This window comes from Dermochelys coriacea, chromosome 14, assembly GCF_009764565.3.
Source record: "Dermochelys coriacea isolate rDerCor1 chromosome 14, rDerCor1.pri.v4, whole genome shotgun sequence".
Taxonomy (NCBI): Eukaryota; Metazoa; Chordata; order Testudines; family Dermochelyidae; genus Dermochelys; species Dermochelys coriacea.
In genome coordinates this window covers 10,515,390-10,531,629 of record NC_050081.1, presented here as the reverse complement: position 1 = coordinate 10,531,629, position 16,240 = coordinate 10,515,390, and the positions used below count along the sequence as shown (strand labels likewise).

Genomic DNA, 16,240 nt, shown 5'->3' with positions numbered 1-16,240 from the left:
AATATCTGACATAAAGGATACTTCTCTACAGCTGTTGCAATAGCCCACAGACTATAGGAGTAGCCACTGTCCACTACCTCCACCCATATGTGGGGCTTGTTATCACTGTAGCAAGTCAAGGCCAAAGCACATTTAGGTCTCAGGTATGTTGAATCTCTGGGAAGGAATATGTCACTCTCAACTTAAATTAGTACTGTATGTTCAGCAAGTAAGCAGTTAGCTGGTGGCACATGTCTTCTGTACCGCTGAGAAGAGAAGAAGGAATCTGTTGATGCACTGACATGCCAAGGGCACGCTTTTATTTGTGAAACCATGGTGGGTGGGTTTTTTTTATTTTATTTCATTTTATTTTTGTAAATAAAAGAAGTGTGAATATAACATTTTAAATTATCTGAAATCATGGCTCGCCTGGATTCCATGAACTCGGTTGATTTTCTCACGCCCATGACAAAGAATTTGTGATGGAAGGTTTTAGTAAGGCTGAGATTTTAGCTAGCAAACCAGGAACAGGTTTTCAAAAGTGCTGAGCCCAGCAAGCAAGGATGTTCCAATGGTTTGGGCACCATAAGGAGACCTGGGTTCGATTCTCTGCTCCGCAACAGATTTCCCATGTGACCTTGGGCATGTCACTTAGTCTCTCTCTGTGTCTCGGCACCCCATCTGTAAAATGGGTTAAAGGATAATTATATTAACGATTGTGAGACATTCAGAGGCTATGGTAAACCCCATTTTCTGACCAGCTATAGCAGTGTGGGCATATAGGTACCTCAGCTAGATGTTTCTGCCAATAATTGTCATAACAGAAGCTGCTGGGAGCTGATTTCTTTTGAAACTCTTGTCCCACATTGCTATTATTATATTATCTATTTTGCAGGGGGAGAGGAAGCTTATAATGTAGGCAGTTCCATTCCATCCCATGTGCATATATGCAAATCCCCCCCCCCCAACAGCCAGGAAAAATGAGGCGCAAGAAAACATTTTAGAGTCCTCTTCTACTCCTTTACATTTCCATCTGTTTATTTCTTTTGTTCAACAGACTGGAAAGACTGCGATGGCAGAGAACCTAGGCACTGGGGACATACTGAAGCCCTGGAACGTCTCCTTCAGCAGGTTCGAGCGGCTCATCAGCATTACAGTTGCCGAGGTAAGGATAAAAAAATCTGTGGTAGGGCACCAGTTGAAGCCTTTGTGGCGCCTGTAATTTTAGCAGTTTCCTAACTGGGTCATACCTTCTCATTCATCAGGAAAAGAAAGATATTAATATTGGCCCATCTGGAATCACTTGAGCGTACTATCTTGCTCTTAACCCTTGCAATAAGTCATATGCAAACATGTGAAGCAAGCATGCATCCCCGCTCTCTTTTAATTGTTCTTCCCTGAAAATCGTTTTCCTGCAGGGATCCATGAAAAAGCTTCAAGGATCTCTCTTTCTATTCTTCCCCCCCGCCCCCCAATAATTTTTTTAAACTATTTTTGATCAACAGAGAGGACTTGGCCGCCTCCAAATGGGAGACACTATGTACTCTAGCAGAGGTGGTGCCAATGGAATGAAAAATTGTTGTACTAACCAGTGTGAGGGCAAGACTGCTACATTTTTTTTTTAATGTAACAACCCAAAACGGGGAAAGGGTTCGAATCTCAGCCAGTTCTGCGCTCTTCATTCATGGGAACCAGACTGTGCCTTTGATAGCTCAAGAGTCAAAGCAGCAGCCTGGGATACTTTTGAAAGCTGTTTAAAAGTCTCTATTCTATATCAGCAGTTGAAATGTTCCTATTTATTTTTTAAATCCGATTTCTAACTGGAATAAAGCTTGGAATTTGGTTTCAACTGAAGAAATCAAACTGCTGCGAAGTTGTCATTTTCCCCTGCTGTTTTACTTATCATATTCCAAGCTGCATCAAACGATTCACATTCACAGAAGTGCTTAAGACTGAACATGAAAGATGCAGCCTTAGTTCTCTGAGTGCAAATATGCCATAATCATGATGATCAAGGGTCTGCCACAGTCCTATTGTAGCTATGGCAACTTAATTCAGCAATGCTACTTGGAAATGGAAAAGAGATATTGCAAGAAAATAGAATGTTTCTCCAATGAAGAGTCACGAAAACACCATCGTTTGTAGAGGATTTTAGAAGTGAGCTGCAGACTGCATATTCTGACTCTTAAATAGCTGGCTTCGTATGGGACTATGAGAGGAGCTGTTTTGCATGGGACTGTCTCCCCTCTCTGAGTGATAGCAGATGTCCAGGGTCTTTCAGGTCAACTTCTCAGTGGAGGAGAAATAAATGACACAGAGTCTGGGTATATTCTAAATGTAGCTTGTTTTATTTGCACATACACACACACACACACACCCCAGTCCTGGAGCAGAAGTGGTCACAAACTGCATGCAGGGCAAGCCATTGTTTCAGGAATCTCAGCCCTAAGCCAATGCCAAGTTCCTAGGGAACATCTCTGCCTCAAGACTTGACTCTAATTGGAGATCAAGGCAGAAAGCAAATTCGGCTGCTGCTTTCGCAACTCCCATTTCTGTTCCTTGCCTAGAAAATCTAATAATAATACAGTGAGTTTTCCCAAGACTGAGCATTTTCTTGCATGCTTAGAAAAAGAGTTTGGAAGACTCTCTGGAACGGTACCATCTGGCAGCATCCGCCATGGCAACATTCTTACTTTGGATCATATAAAAATTCTCAATCGCTTGTGTTGTAGCAAAGCATCACATATTGGATGAATGAGAATTGTAACATGATAAAAGAGCCTTTGGAGACTTGCCTAAGCTGTGTAACTGGTGTCAGCCCCTTCCATTTCAAAATTTTTATGAAATTAGAGGCGCCTGGAAACTGTTTGCATTAAAGTACGGTGTGGGGAGGGAACTGCAAGGTCACTTTTGCTCTGCAATTTGCAGCTGGGAGTTGTCAAGCTGAACGGAAAGCCAGGTTTGTAGCAGGAGAAGGGTTGCCTAGTCGGTGGATCACGGACTGGAAGGAAGGACCTCATGACTCCTGTCCACTGAGAACTGGCTTTTGTAATAGTTTTCATCAATCTAACACTTTTCAAAGACTGAGCCAGTCCCTCAGCTGGAGTAAATCAGCACAGCTCTACTGATATCAGTGGAGCCACACTGATTTACACCAACTGAGGAGCCGGCCCATTATTTAGTTATGCCTCACAATACGTCCAACAGAGCGTAAGTAAATGTTTTTACCTCATTATACAGAGGAAGAGACTGAGGCTCAGAGAGGTGAAGTGGCTATGAGTTAGTGTCACAACCCTGGTCTCCTGACACTCAGTCTTATGTCAAATCCACTAGGCGACACAGCGCTCTTCAGGTTAAACGTTTAAATCTGAGGGTCAGAGTCTCAGCCAGTGTAAATCAGCATAGGTATATTGACTTCAATAGAGCTTTGCTGATTTATGTCCACTGAGGATCCAGCCCTCTGAGTCTGTTTCTGCAGCATAGCTAAAAAATAGGACAGAATTTACTCTCAGACCATTTTTACCTGTGTAACTCCATTGGTTTCAGTGAGAGCAGAATCAGGCCCAGTGTTTAGTAGAAATTAAGACTAGACAGTAGTAGAAGTAGGATTAGAACACAGGACCTCCCTGGCCTCCAGCCTTGTGCTCAATTCACTGGACCATGCTGCCTTGGTGAGTGAACATCAGTAATAGATCCATGACTGTGTAGATCCCACTGTCCAAAACCTCCCTATATAAGGGGAACTCTAAGGGCAGCAGCTGCATTAGTGCTCCAGCATGATAAAGGAGGAGTAAATTCCCCAGACTCCATAAAGAGCTCTGCACAAAGCCTGGTTGTCAGGCTTTGCACGGAAGCCTGGAATTTGGCCTGGTGTGTAGAAAAGCTCACAAAAGCACCAGGAAGAATACATTGGAATGTACAGTGAGTTTAAGAGCTTTTGGAATTAGATCAGCTGTTGCTTTTGAACCTGCTCTGTGATATGATGAAATCTCCTAGGGAATTGCTTAGGAAGCTTTGCTTTCATATGTTTAATCTTCTGGAAAATCCTGATGATTACAAACAACAAAGTCATCCATTTGTCTTCATAATACCATGCTACAGAATAGCGTAACCAAGTTACTACAATTACATATGTCCTGGCAATACTTCAGTTGTATTTTTAAGTGCTTTTTTTAATGTAGGATCATTGATTCCAAACAAATTCTGTGCAGGGAGAAGTAATTGTGGTGCTTTGTTACAAGAGAAACCCCTGTCTTCACTGAAATGCTTTCCAAATATTTTCTTTCTGGGACCTAGTTGTAAATATATTTTACTGGACAAGTCAGAGGTTAATTTTAAAAAATATTTTAGTAGTAATTTGTTTCATAAGCAGTAGAACCCATTTTTTTCATTTAGCAAAGGGATGGGGGGGCTCTGATTTCATAGTGCATCATATTTTTAAAGTTTTTAGCTTGATCTAAATGCTTAGCGTGAATATGAAATAACAGGCCTGAGGGGGCTTTCATAATGCCATGGGTTGACAACAACGCACATAACTATACATAGATTACAAAGCCAGAAGAGACCATTATGACCATCAGTCTGACTTCTGGTATAACTCAGGCCAGAGAACCTCACTCAGTCATTTCTGCACCAAGCCCATAACTTCTCTTTGAGCTAGAGCATCTCTTTTAGAAAGACATCCAGTCTTGTTACAAAGACTTGAGGTGATGGAGAATCCACCACATTTTTAGGCAAGTTGTTCCAGTGGTTAATTGCTCTCACTGTTAAAAATGTACGCCTTTTTTTCTAGTCTGAATTTGTCTTGCTTCAGCTTCCAACCACTGGATCCATTTTCACACAGGGTGAATTTCAGCCCCATGTGCCAAGTAAGCAAGGCTAGGCACTGCTTATGCCCTCAAACAGGGGTAAGTGGGCTCTGAGTACTGAATAGGACTTGTGCTGACCCGCTTCATGGCTGAATTTCACTCTGAATGAATATAACTTTTATGGAAACCCCTGGCCTCATTGGGTTGGAGTCTCCTCTGATAACAATCTGACGCTGGTGTAATTCCATCAACATCAAAGGAGTTACTTCTCATTTACACCAGTTGGGAGAGAGGTAGTTGCTTCTGCAGTGATGCGATGATAGACAAGCAGACCCTTTCCATCCAAATGTTCTTCCTTGTCAGGAAAACAGAACAGACAAAGTAATAGAGATTCTTTTAGAGACTGGTGCCATGATTATTGTACACTGGAAGCCTGGGAAAAATTTTGCTTTTATCCCTCCACAAATCTATGGGTATTGCTTTTTTTAAAATATCAGTTGCATTTTCCATTATTTAGTGGACAACAAAGAAACATTTAGACATCCTACCTAAAGAAAGAAAAACTGCCCCTGTTATGAATTTACATTGGTGGTAAATTGCTTAGCAAAATCCAAATTTAAATGTTTCTGATCTCAATCTAATCACTAGCAATTCCCTAATTTCTGCCAGTAAATGTTTGTGTTAAGGCTTTTGTTAAGTGAGCTCATAACGTGGTTGTCTTATCATTTATTAATGTTGACTTGTTCTGCTGCTACTGATATTTTACTATTAGGGGCACTCCATGTTATTTATTAGTTAATTAAATAACAGACTATTAAAATTCCATTTCCTCTGGATTCAAATTATCCTCTAATCCCATCTCCACATTGCTGGCTTCTACTTACAGAAGATTGTAAAACAAAAGTAAACAACAATGTGGGAAAGTTTAGTCTTTTATGTAGCTTTATATTATTTCTTTTGCTGTTGGCATCTAAGAAGCTGTGGACTGAATCCAAACCACTGAATAGCCCAATAGCATGTATGCTCACTTTAAATGTTCCCTATTATTTCAGTGCTATAATCTCTGGGCATTTTATGTGGAGTTATGTTGCTTTGCCTGTAGCAACTCAGCTCCCGCATACACAGGAGAGAATCTAATTTACATAATTAGGATGGAAATGGTATTGCTAAACTGGTTTTAGTCAAGGAGGAGAGGAAGCATGATCCATGAGCTTTAAAACAGTGTTTGGTTTACATTATGGAGATACACTGACATACACTCACTTGGCAGTAATAATGATCCATGAGAATGTTTTCCAAGTACTGTCTTTCTCGGGGGCGGGAGGGTGGTGCAGGCAGAACCAGTATTTGAAGGATGTAAACACTGAAGAGGGAGTCAGGAGTGTTACTTAGAGTAATGGGGTAAAATTAAGGAAAAGTAAATTGAAGATGAACATTGGAGAAAGGATCTAGAGAGGGCATGAGAGAAGGAATAGCCCTAGTTAAGGCATTGGCGTGGGAGACAGGCTTCAATGCCTGGCTTTCCTTGAGCTACTCATTTAGTCTCTCTCTGCCTCAGTTTCTCATTCTCTGGAAAACAGGGATAATAATCCTTCCTTTGTCTTGACTATGTAGATTGTAAACTCTCTGGGGCTAGAATCAACTCTTAATTGCAGTGCCTAGCAAGTTTGGGCCTCTAGTTGCTACTGCAATACAAAGAATAAGAAAACATTACATAATGGGAGACCTAGTTGTGAAATTATTGCTCAGATTATTCTTCACCTATCTTCCCTCCACCTGTTGCCTCTTGTCTCTAAGATTGTAGGCTGAGATGTTTAAAAGCACTTAATGTCGGCGTAACTCTGCTGTCACTGATTTCAATGGGAGCCATGATACACTAATGCTGAGTCGAGCCTGTTGGGAATTTTTCAACGACACATTTTTTTCTGGTCAGAAAATGCCAAATTTGTCAAAAATGAAACTTTTTGCAGAAACATATAGGTGTTGATGAAAAATTTGTCAGCAAGTTTTCTCAGGCCCATGTTGGAATTTCTGGTCAAAATGGGAGAGTCAGAAGAGGGGTTGGGGGAAGGAAGGAGAGAGAGTGAGGGATGAACAAGCCTATCCTTGAACTCAGTGGTTAGGGACTTAGCTGGGATGTGGGAGTCCCGGGTTCAAAATCCTTCTCAAAATCAGGCAGAAGAAAGAGCAAAAACAAATGCAAAAGCCTCAATTTTTTTCACACAACGGAATTCTTGTTTTCCAGCCATCCCTAATATTGGCTATTTTTGAAAACCCCATCCATAAATTCTTTGGAGACGAGATTGTTTTACAGTGTGGGACAGATTTCGCTACCTGTACTCATGGTGAGTAGCAGCTTACTACCCATGTAGTCCCATTCAAATCAATGAGAATACTTGTGTAGAAAGCAGCTACTCAGCATAAGTAAAGGGGGCAGTATCTGGCCCTGTGTCTTTGAGAGCCTGGCCCAATGGAGGTATGATCTGACTGAGGTCTCTATGCACTAATAAAATACAATTAGCAAATAATAAATAATGATAAAAGGAATAATCTTCCAAGGGAAGAACTTAGCTTGAGACATCTAAAACTAGATCAGACAAAGCAATGGAGACAATACAATTGAGAAGAGTTTTGCACTGGAAAGAGTATGGATTTGATGACCTAATAAGTTTTTCCCATCTCTGAATTCTATCATTGAATAATAAATTCACCTCACTTGTTCTCTTTGTGTTTGCTGTTCGGCAGAGCAATAATTTTGCTAACAATGTATCTTCTTTCTGTGGTCTTCAATGTGCAAATTATGGTGCAAATTTATTCATCATTTTAAAATATGTTGAGTACTTCCACAGATGGGGTTTAGATAAGAACAAATTTAAATGGTCAGACTTGTTAAGGAGCCACAGTCAGACACCTTCTATTGAGCATTAGAGGCACGAGGAAAATATGTTACTCTGAGAATATCCAAGGAGACTGATTAGCAACATGCAACAAACAGTTTTTGGCAAAGAGTTGGCAGGATAATAGGCTTTTCCGAAACAGAATGGTTAACCTACAAATGTATTGGAGGTTCAGTCCAGATGCTTATCCAGACTTCATCTAATCAATCAGAACATCTTGGCCCTTTAAAACTGAACTATAATTTCACACAATTACCCTTCTTTCTTTCCAGATCAGCCAGAAATACCATGAGACTTGTCTCTCTGGGACCGATTCTCCTCTCTTTGACACAGTGTTAAATAGAAGTGACTCCGTTGAAGTCAATGGAGTTTCATCAGTTTAAAACTGGTTTTGAAAGCCAGCTCCTCTTGAGAGCTGCATGTAAAAAGCTATACACCAAAAGTGATTTGCAAAGCACAACAGCAACTTTAACTGGTTGTACAAAACCTGTGCACAATGCTGCAAGTTCTTGAGTACTATTTACTGGCACATCCTCTAAAAACTATTTACATATATCTTTTGTAGAGCACTCTTATAACAGTTCCCCCCAACTCCCATTGGGAGTCTTTTTATTGGCTTCAAAGGAAATTGGATCAGGCCCTCAGAACACTATTTTAGCAGAGACTCAAGAAAGCTAAAAACGATGTAACCAATAAAACATTAACCAAATTTTTTAGAACCTCTGAAAAGGGTGATTTCTTCTGTTATCAGATCTGATCCACCCATCATTCTTTTACAGTCAGACACACAGTAAAGCAGATTTACACCTCAGTTTGCCACGAACTAAGTAGTCATGTAGACACTTATGCTGTCTTATTTAATCTTTTATTGATGTCACCAAAATGTTAATGTTTGGCATTGCTTTTGTAAGTCTCATCCCTCCTTTCTAAGTGTTTAAAACCAAAACAAGGAGGTCAATTGTTCCATTACTAGGAGCTTGAGAGTATAGATGGGCTCAAGTCACAAAATTTGGAACATCATTTCAGGCATCATAAAATTCAGGGGCATTCAGATCTGGAGCTTTGTTTCCATCCATTATAATTATAGGGACCATTTGCAAAATTCAGAACCAGATTTTGAATGTCCTAAAGCTCAAGATCCATGACATTGGTTCAGGCTTGTCCTTGTTTGGGAGCAAACTAACAAGATTTTTTTCCAGATTTCATTGTCATTAGGAGATCATTTTAATCTTCCTGATCACCGACAGCATGAACACATAAGGAAAAGGGGTGCATTCCTGAAATGCTTGTCTGTTGATAGGCATAAACATACTGAAAGTAATGAGAAGGGAAGACACAAATTTTCTTTATATTTTACTGTAACCCTGAAGTTCACACTCTGATTTTTTTGTTGGTTTTTATTTTCCATTTTAGAAAGTTCTAAACTACAGAATGCTGGTCGCAAGCAATCAGTCTCCAGGAGCCTGAAGCATCTTTTCCATTCTTCAAACAAGTTTGTGAAGACTCTGAAACGGTTTGTCATATATTTCATTTTCCCAAAATGCCAATTTAGCTACAAATGGGAGCTTAGATACCAAAAAGACCGCAACTCAGACATAGCTATGGACATGTTCTCCTGTGGCTTAAATTGCAGTAAATCGGACATAACCGTGGTGAAGTCCATGAAGATATAAAAAACTGGAGTGGCTGAGTGGAAAATGAGGCTCATTGAGCCTGCACCAGCACCCACTGAAGTCAATGGGAATCTTTCCATTGTCTTGCTGGCTGAGGACTTATAACATCATGGAACTTTGCACGCAAAACCACAATGCTGTGATTTAAATGTTTTTGACGTGCTAGTTCTGTTGCTGCTCAGTAATGGAATTTCATTTGTTTATGACATAAAATGTAGGGTGTTGACAGCCTGCTTATGTATATTTATAATACCCCTTCACCAGCAAGCAACCCACCTGAGAGGTTCCTAATATTTTTAGCTAGTTCTGCGACCTTGGTGACCCAGGTAGCATTGAGCCTTGATGGTTTGGTTTCAGTAAATGAAAGTTGCCCACACTGGATTACTACTTCTTTCATCACCAAGAGCGTTCCGTTTGCTTTTTCTTCTTTGTATTTTGATAAGAGTTTTGATTCTTCCAAAAGTGCTCTCTGGGGTCTTTAAATTCCCTAAAGCAACTGGTTTATGTCACTAATTACAAGAGTAAATATTGAAAGGAATGATTTCTATGACCAGTTTTGCAGATATGCTGGCCAAATTATACCCTGGAACATTTATATAAATCCATAATAGCCCTGTTGATTTGAGTGGATTTACTCCAGATATACACTGTTGTAGATGAGAGCAGAGCTTGACCCATTATTTGTACAAAATACTAACATTTCATGATTTCAGAAAACATAATGACCCCAATCATCCACTATTTACTCAGGCAAAAATCCCGCTGAAATGGATGTCAATGGGTTGTTTTACTTGAGCAAGCTGTGTAGATAAGAATCATAGATAATGACATTGTGGTAGTTTCCTTTGTTTGGAGCAATACATTTCCTATGACCATTTTGCAGGAATCACTGAGTGAAGTTCTATGGCCTGCGTTATGCAAGAGGTCAGACTAGATTATCAAAAGTGATCCTTCTGACCTTAGAATCTATGGATCTATGTGCCTATTCAGGACGCTTGGTGCTGATTTAGATAGCTATTGAGACTGATTGCTCGCTTTCTTGTTTGTAAAAAGAAAAGGAGTACTTGTGGCACCTTAGAGACTAACATTTATTTGAGCATAAGCTTTTGTGAGCTACGGCTCACTTCATCCGATGAAGTGAGCTGTAGCTCACGAAAGCTTATGCTCAAATAAATTTGTTAGTCTCTAAGGTGCCACAAGTACTCCTTTTTTTTTTTTGCGAATACAGACTAACACGGCTGCTACTTTGAAACCTTTCTTGTTTGTCTTTCTTCCTTTCAGTGGACTCTACATAGCTGTCATATTTTATTACAAAGACAACCTGTTAGTAACCAATGAAGATCAAATCCCAATTGTGGAAATTGATGACTCTCACACCAGTTCCATTATGCAAGATTTTCTGTGGTTCACAAAGGTAACAGGCACCTAATTTCATATGCTGACTCTCAATGAGTGGTCTGTACCAGAAATTGCTCCAACCTTAGTATATTTCCAGAACAAAACATGACAGGAGTGAAGAAGCTAAGTGATGAAGCACAGTCAGGGCCGGCTCTAGGTTTTTTGCTACCCCAAGGAAAAAATTTGCCACCCCAAGCTCAGGCGGGGGTGGGGCTCACAGGCGGCGCTGGAAGCGGAGTAAGTTGATGTCACCTTCTCCCAGCACCTGCAGGGGCTTTCCCCCCTTCCCCGCCCAGCCACACAGAGAAGGGGTGGCACAAGGCAGCACAGCAGCCAGGGCACAGATGAGGTGGCGCAGCCGTGGCTCCCCGGCAGGACTTGCCCTCTCCTCCCCAGGTAGCGGCAGGGCCCTGGCTCAGCATCCCGGGGCTGGGGCTTCCCCTTCCCGCTGCGGCCGGGGGCACGGCGCCCTCGCCCCATCTAAGTGGTGCAGCTCCGAGAGCGCAACTGTCCTGAAAAGAAAGGGTGGCCAGAATGCCGCCCCTGGAAATGTGCCGCCCTAAGCACGTGCTTGCTTTGCTGGTGCCTAGAACCTGTCCTGAGCATGGTACTTTTTGCTTGAGTTAATTATTTTTCCTTCTAACATTTTTAAAGGATAAATCCTGCCTAGCCCATTGATGGGCATGGAAGGCACTGGCCAAAGCAGAATTCATTCACTAAGATGTTTAATCCCACATGACCCGATTTCCAGTTACTGTTATTTAAGGGCTTCTGGGGAAAGAAGGAAGGAGTTAAAGAACATTAACCACTGACCAGAAGTTTCAAGGGCTGGTGTTTTGATTGTCCAGGATTAAAGACATCTTCACATTATTTTTGAACCCAAGTGGACACTGAATCAATCTTACATGAAAATCCACAGATGAACTGGGATAGGTGCATGCGGTTTATGAAATGCTCTCTCTTTCTGTAGCTAGATATGGTATCTTTTTCTAAGGCGCACTCTCTCTTTCTCTCCAATCAGTAACTATCCACTTTAGTACCACACACAGAAACTCAAAATGAACAATAGCTACTGATTTTTCCAAAGCCAAATATGCTTTTATTTTTGCTGCCGGCTTTTCAAGCACTGAGAACAAAGGGGATTGAACTGTGACATATATTTTGCAGCTGTCTTGTATGTGGGATGATATCAGATGGCTGAGGCAGAATATGTCCATATCCATGTCCTCATCAACAGCACTTCAAGCCAGGCAAAAGATGGTTTCAGCAACGGCACAGTTACAGGTTAGTTGCATTGCATGTTTTCAGTCGTTAATTTTCATTCATGGTCTCTGAGGAAAGGTGCTGCCAGCTGTTCTCTGCCTTAGCACTCCCCACTGGCTCGTCCTCTGGAGTAGTATTAGCATCTGCTGTGAAGTGAGCTGCTGCACCTATATCTCCTGCTGGAAAAGAGTGATTATGTAAAAAGTAAACCCTAGGAAAAGAGGGGAAAGGAGAAACAATGACAGAAGAAGAAACAAACATAATGCAGCAAATAAATATCCCAAATAAGTCCAAGATTTTGCAGGTCGGGGACACCCAGAAAGAGAGCAGCAATCATAACCCTGAGATATATTACTCAAAAGCCAAGATGCCTCATATAGAAAAGACCTTTATATTACTGTTATTTGAATTACTGTAGCACTTCTAGGCCTCGAGCAAGATTAGAGCCCCTTTGTGGAAGGTGCTGGGCACACACATAGGAAGAGACAACCCCTGCCCCAAAGAACTTGAGTCAAAAATGACATGGCAGACAAAAGTTTGGGAGCATTATTATACCCATTTACAGAGACATTAGGCTTGGATCCCCAAATCCCATCACATGTCAATGGAAGCCCAAGGTTACATATGAAGTCTGTGGTGGGAATTGAATTTAGCTCTCCAGAGTCACAGGTCAGTAGTGAAACCACAAGACCATCCTTCCTGGCTATAGGCTTACAGTTTTGAATAGAGATTGTCAAAGAAAAATTGATCAGACACATCAATAACACTTCCTTTTCCCCACCTTTGGTGTGATTTGTGTATGTAGACTGTAAACTCTCTGGGGAGGGTGGAGTGTCATGCGTACATAGGGTGCCTAACACAATGGGACCCCTTTCTCAGTTGGGGTCTTTAGATGCAAATAATTATTGATAATGATAATAATCCTAGATCTCAGTAAACTGCATGATGAAATAAATGACTTACTTGGGGCCTTTATACACCAGAGCTGTCAATCTATCTGAGTATTTCTATGCCCCCCTCCATCCCAATCAGCAGGGCATCTGAGTATAGAATAATAGAATTATAAGGGTTGGAAGGGACCTCAGGAGGTCATCTAGTCCAACCCTCTGCTCAAAGCAGGACCAATCCCCAACTAAATCAAACATGAATGTATTTAGTGCATTTTACAGAAAGGAAAACTGAGGCACAGAGGGGTTTTGGTTTTGGGTTTTTTGGGGTTTTTTTTAAGTGACTTGCTCAAAATTACCCAGAAAATCTAGAGCAGAGCCATGGAGGGAACCCAGCTTGCCTGAGTCCCAGGTGGTATGTTACCACAAGACCACTCTTATTCCTATTCCAGATCATGTCAAAAACTGAGGTTTATGGTATCTATGACATTCTGGCACCTAGTGACAAACTAGCGATGTAGGCCTGATTAGGAATGTCTTTGTATTAGTTTTTTATTTATCTACAATGAAAGCTGTGCACAAGACCAGCCTTCTCAGGCAGCCACCTGTCTTGGGAGGTAGACCCAAAACATCTGCAAATGTGTGGAGTACACATCTGCTCCCTCTTCGGGTATGTCTGCACCAATCGAGGAGGGGATGTGAGTCCCAGCTCAAGTTGAAAACTTGCAGGAGCTCTCATCAAGCTGCTGTGCTAAAAATAGCTGTGGCGATGTGAGTGGCGGGATGGGCTAGCCACGCCAAGTATGTACCTGTTTGGGATCCTAGGCGTGTACTCAGGAAAGCCAGCCTGTTTTGCAGCTCATGCCCCCACAGCTACTATGTTAGTTTGATGAGAGCTAGCATGAGTATGTCTCTTGAGCTGGGACCGCTCCCCCCCCCCAGCTTGAAGTGTAGACATACCCCTTATTAGAGAACCACCTATTTTAAGCAATAGATGCTTGTCAGAGCTTTGAGCGGTCACTTGACAGATTTAACCATATTTGCTGAATGCGTCCATGTAGAGTGGCTAGCTTGGTTTCTATGGCGCACATTTCTATGCTGAGCTGAGTTTAATTTTGCCTGCGCAGATTGTCTTTAACAGACCATTGTTGTTAATACTCGTTGTAAATGTATATGAGCTGTAGCTCACGAAAGCTTATGCTCTAATAAATGTGTTAGTCTCTAAGGTGCCACAAGTCCTCCTTTTCTTTTTGCGAATACAGACTAACACGGCTGCTACTCTGAAACCTGTACAGAGACTGTATTTTGAGATACCCAAGATACTGGGCACATTGCATTCGATTTGCTAGCAGCAGTTATAAGAGAAGAGCTGGAAGCATAGAAAGATGGTGTGTTTGTCCCTGTGGTATACTGCTCTGGTGGTTTTTTTTTTGGCATATTTATTATCCTAAACATTTGTTCTGTCAGTTTGGTCCCCTGATGAACATAGGACTGTCACCAGTCTGCCAACCTTTAGCAGTATGTGGTCTAATGGAATCCACCCATGAAGGGTCTCAATAAAGTTTATACAGTTGAATAAACTTTATTGAGGCTGTTTAACAGACTGACTCCATAGGAACTTAGGACAGAGTGGGAGAGATCAGTGACAACACAGCTGGTAAGGGACTGGATCAGTGGACTCAAAGAGACTGGGGATTGTAATTTTGCCTGCTGCTACCATTAGACAACTAGAGCAAACAAAACGTGATAGAATGCCACGCCGGGAGCGGGGGGGGCTCAAAAATGTTTTTTGCTTGTGTACTAGCAATATGTTCTTGAATCATCATAGGCTTTTCCATTCTGTCTGCTGGAATTCATTTCAGAATCTAGTGCTGTCAATAATCCCATTACAACAGGTTTAATTAAAAATGGCAAATATATGACCAGCTTCTGGCTAGTTATTGTCTCCCATCCCCTTACTAGACACATATGCCAGTACGTATTGCAAAATCTACCCTGTGCCATGCTGGTAGGGTCAGGAGGCTAATATTTACAGGCAGCAAAAAAGAAGAGCATGTGGCAATATAGCCTTCTCCAGTATGCCCTAGAGAGGGCTACATAAAACTAAAATAGCTACTTAAAGCCACTTATAAATGACAGCCACTGTACTGACTACTTTGAGTGCTTAGTTTATAAACAATTTAATAATACAGATTATAAGTAAATAGTGCCTGCTAAGTGCAAATAAATCAACTCATGGTAATCTATCAGTGCAGAATGTCATTAAGTTAAAGTACAGCTACATACTTTCCTATACGTACAATGTGCTACATTGTCAATTCAGTTTTTCCTTTTAAACAATCCCCACCCCTTACCATTTACTGTAGATCTCTTGAAAACTCCAAAAGTAATGAGCATATTTTAAATGTTAGGCATTTTTCTTTAAGACATCTGGGAATCTCTTCAGTGGCTGGTCACTGAAGTCAGTGTGCTCACATCGACAAGCTGATTCTTCCTATATGGGGAAAGGGATTTTGACAGAGGTTAGTTTTGTTCTTTTTAATAAATTTCTTTAATCTTCAGATATTTTGCCAGAAAAATTTTGGCCTAACAGATTGTTAGGGTCTCTGCTGTTTTTGTCTAGCACATTTTTGGTTTTCAAAATAAAAGGGGCAGATCAATACCTCTCAAAAGTTCCTCTTGTCAAGAGACATTACTCATTTTAGTCCCAGATTTACCTGACCTGCATTCCGCACATATTTGGTGTCCCCTCACTTTTACTGCTGGAAATAACTTACATCAGAAAAAATAATGAACCTGAATTTATAGAAAGTAACTGACCCTAAAGGAGGGAGTTCAACAGCATTTTAAGTTTCCAGAATCAGTCATTTTGGGGTCCCTTGTACAGCATCTTTGACACCCATTGTATCCCACAATCAGACCTTGGTAGGCTGGAATGTGTATGCAGATCTTCAATCAGTATAAATCAGCTTGATTCCATTGAAGTCAATGGGAGCAGAGTTAGGCCAACACTGAGTGCTTTTGAAAATCCTACCCTATATTCACATACCTTGATGCAACTAGAAAAAAAAAATCTGTCCTAGGTTATGTATGTGAATCACATTGCAATTTGGTCTTTTAAAAAGACCTTTTGTCAAATGATCAGATTGATATTTACCAGTAACCTCTGTATACACCAGCTGAGGAATTGCCCCCAAATTCTACAATGCATTTCTCACACATGCAACCCAGGGCAGAATTTTTCTCTGATTGCGCTGAGTGATGTTGGACATAGGTTTGAAATAGCAGAAGTGCTTTGCATTGGCCTAACCAGCTCCTTCTGAGGTCAGTGGCAA

General features: G+C 41.1%; 1 protein-coding gene across 4 annotated transcripts in view; it reads left to right on the top strand.

The window, feature by feature from the left end:
* The window catches only part of ANKFN1 (ankyrin repeat and fibronectin type III domain containing 1), a 153,809-nt gene that overhangs the window by 109,755 nt on the left and 27,814 nt on the right, over nt 1-16,240 (top strand). For all 4 annotated transcript variants that reach the window (XM_043497334.1, XM_043497335.1, XM_043497333.1 and 1 more), the window contains 4 exons: nt 1,037-1,144; nt 9,098-9,197; nt 10,639-10,771; nt 11,923-12,039. In XM_043497334.1, coding sequence (XP_043353269.1) covers nt 1,037-1,144; nt 9,098-9,197; nt 10,639-10,771; nt 11,923-12,039 — 458 coding nt within the window. The remainder of the gene's footprint in view (nt 1-1,036; nt 1,145-9,097; nt 9,198-10,638; nt 10,772-11,922; nt 12,040-16,240) is intronic.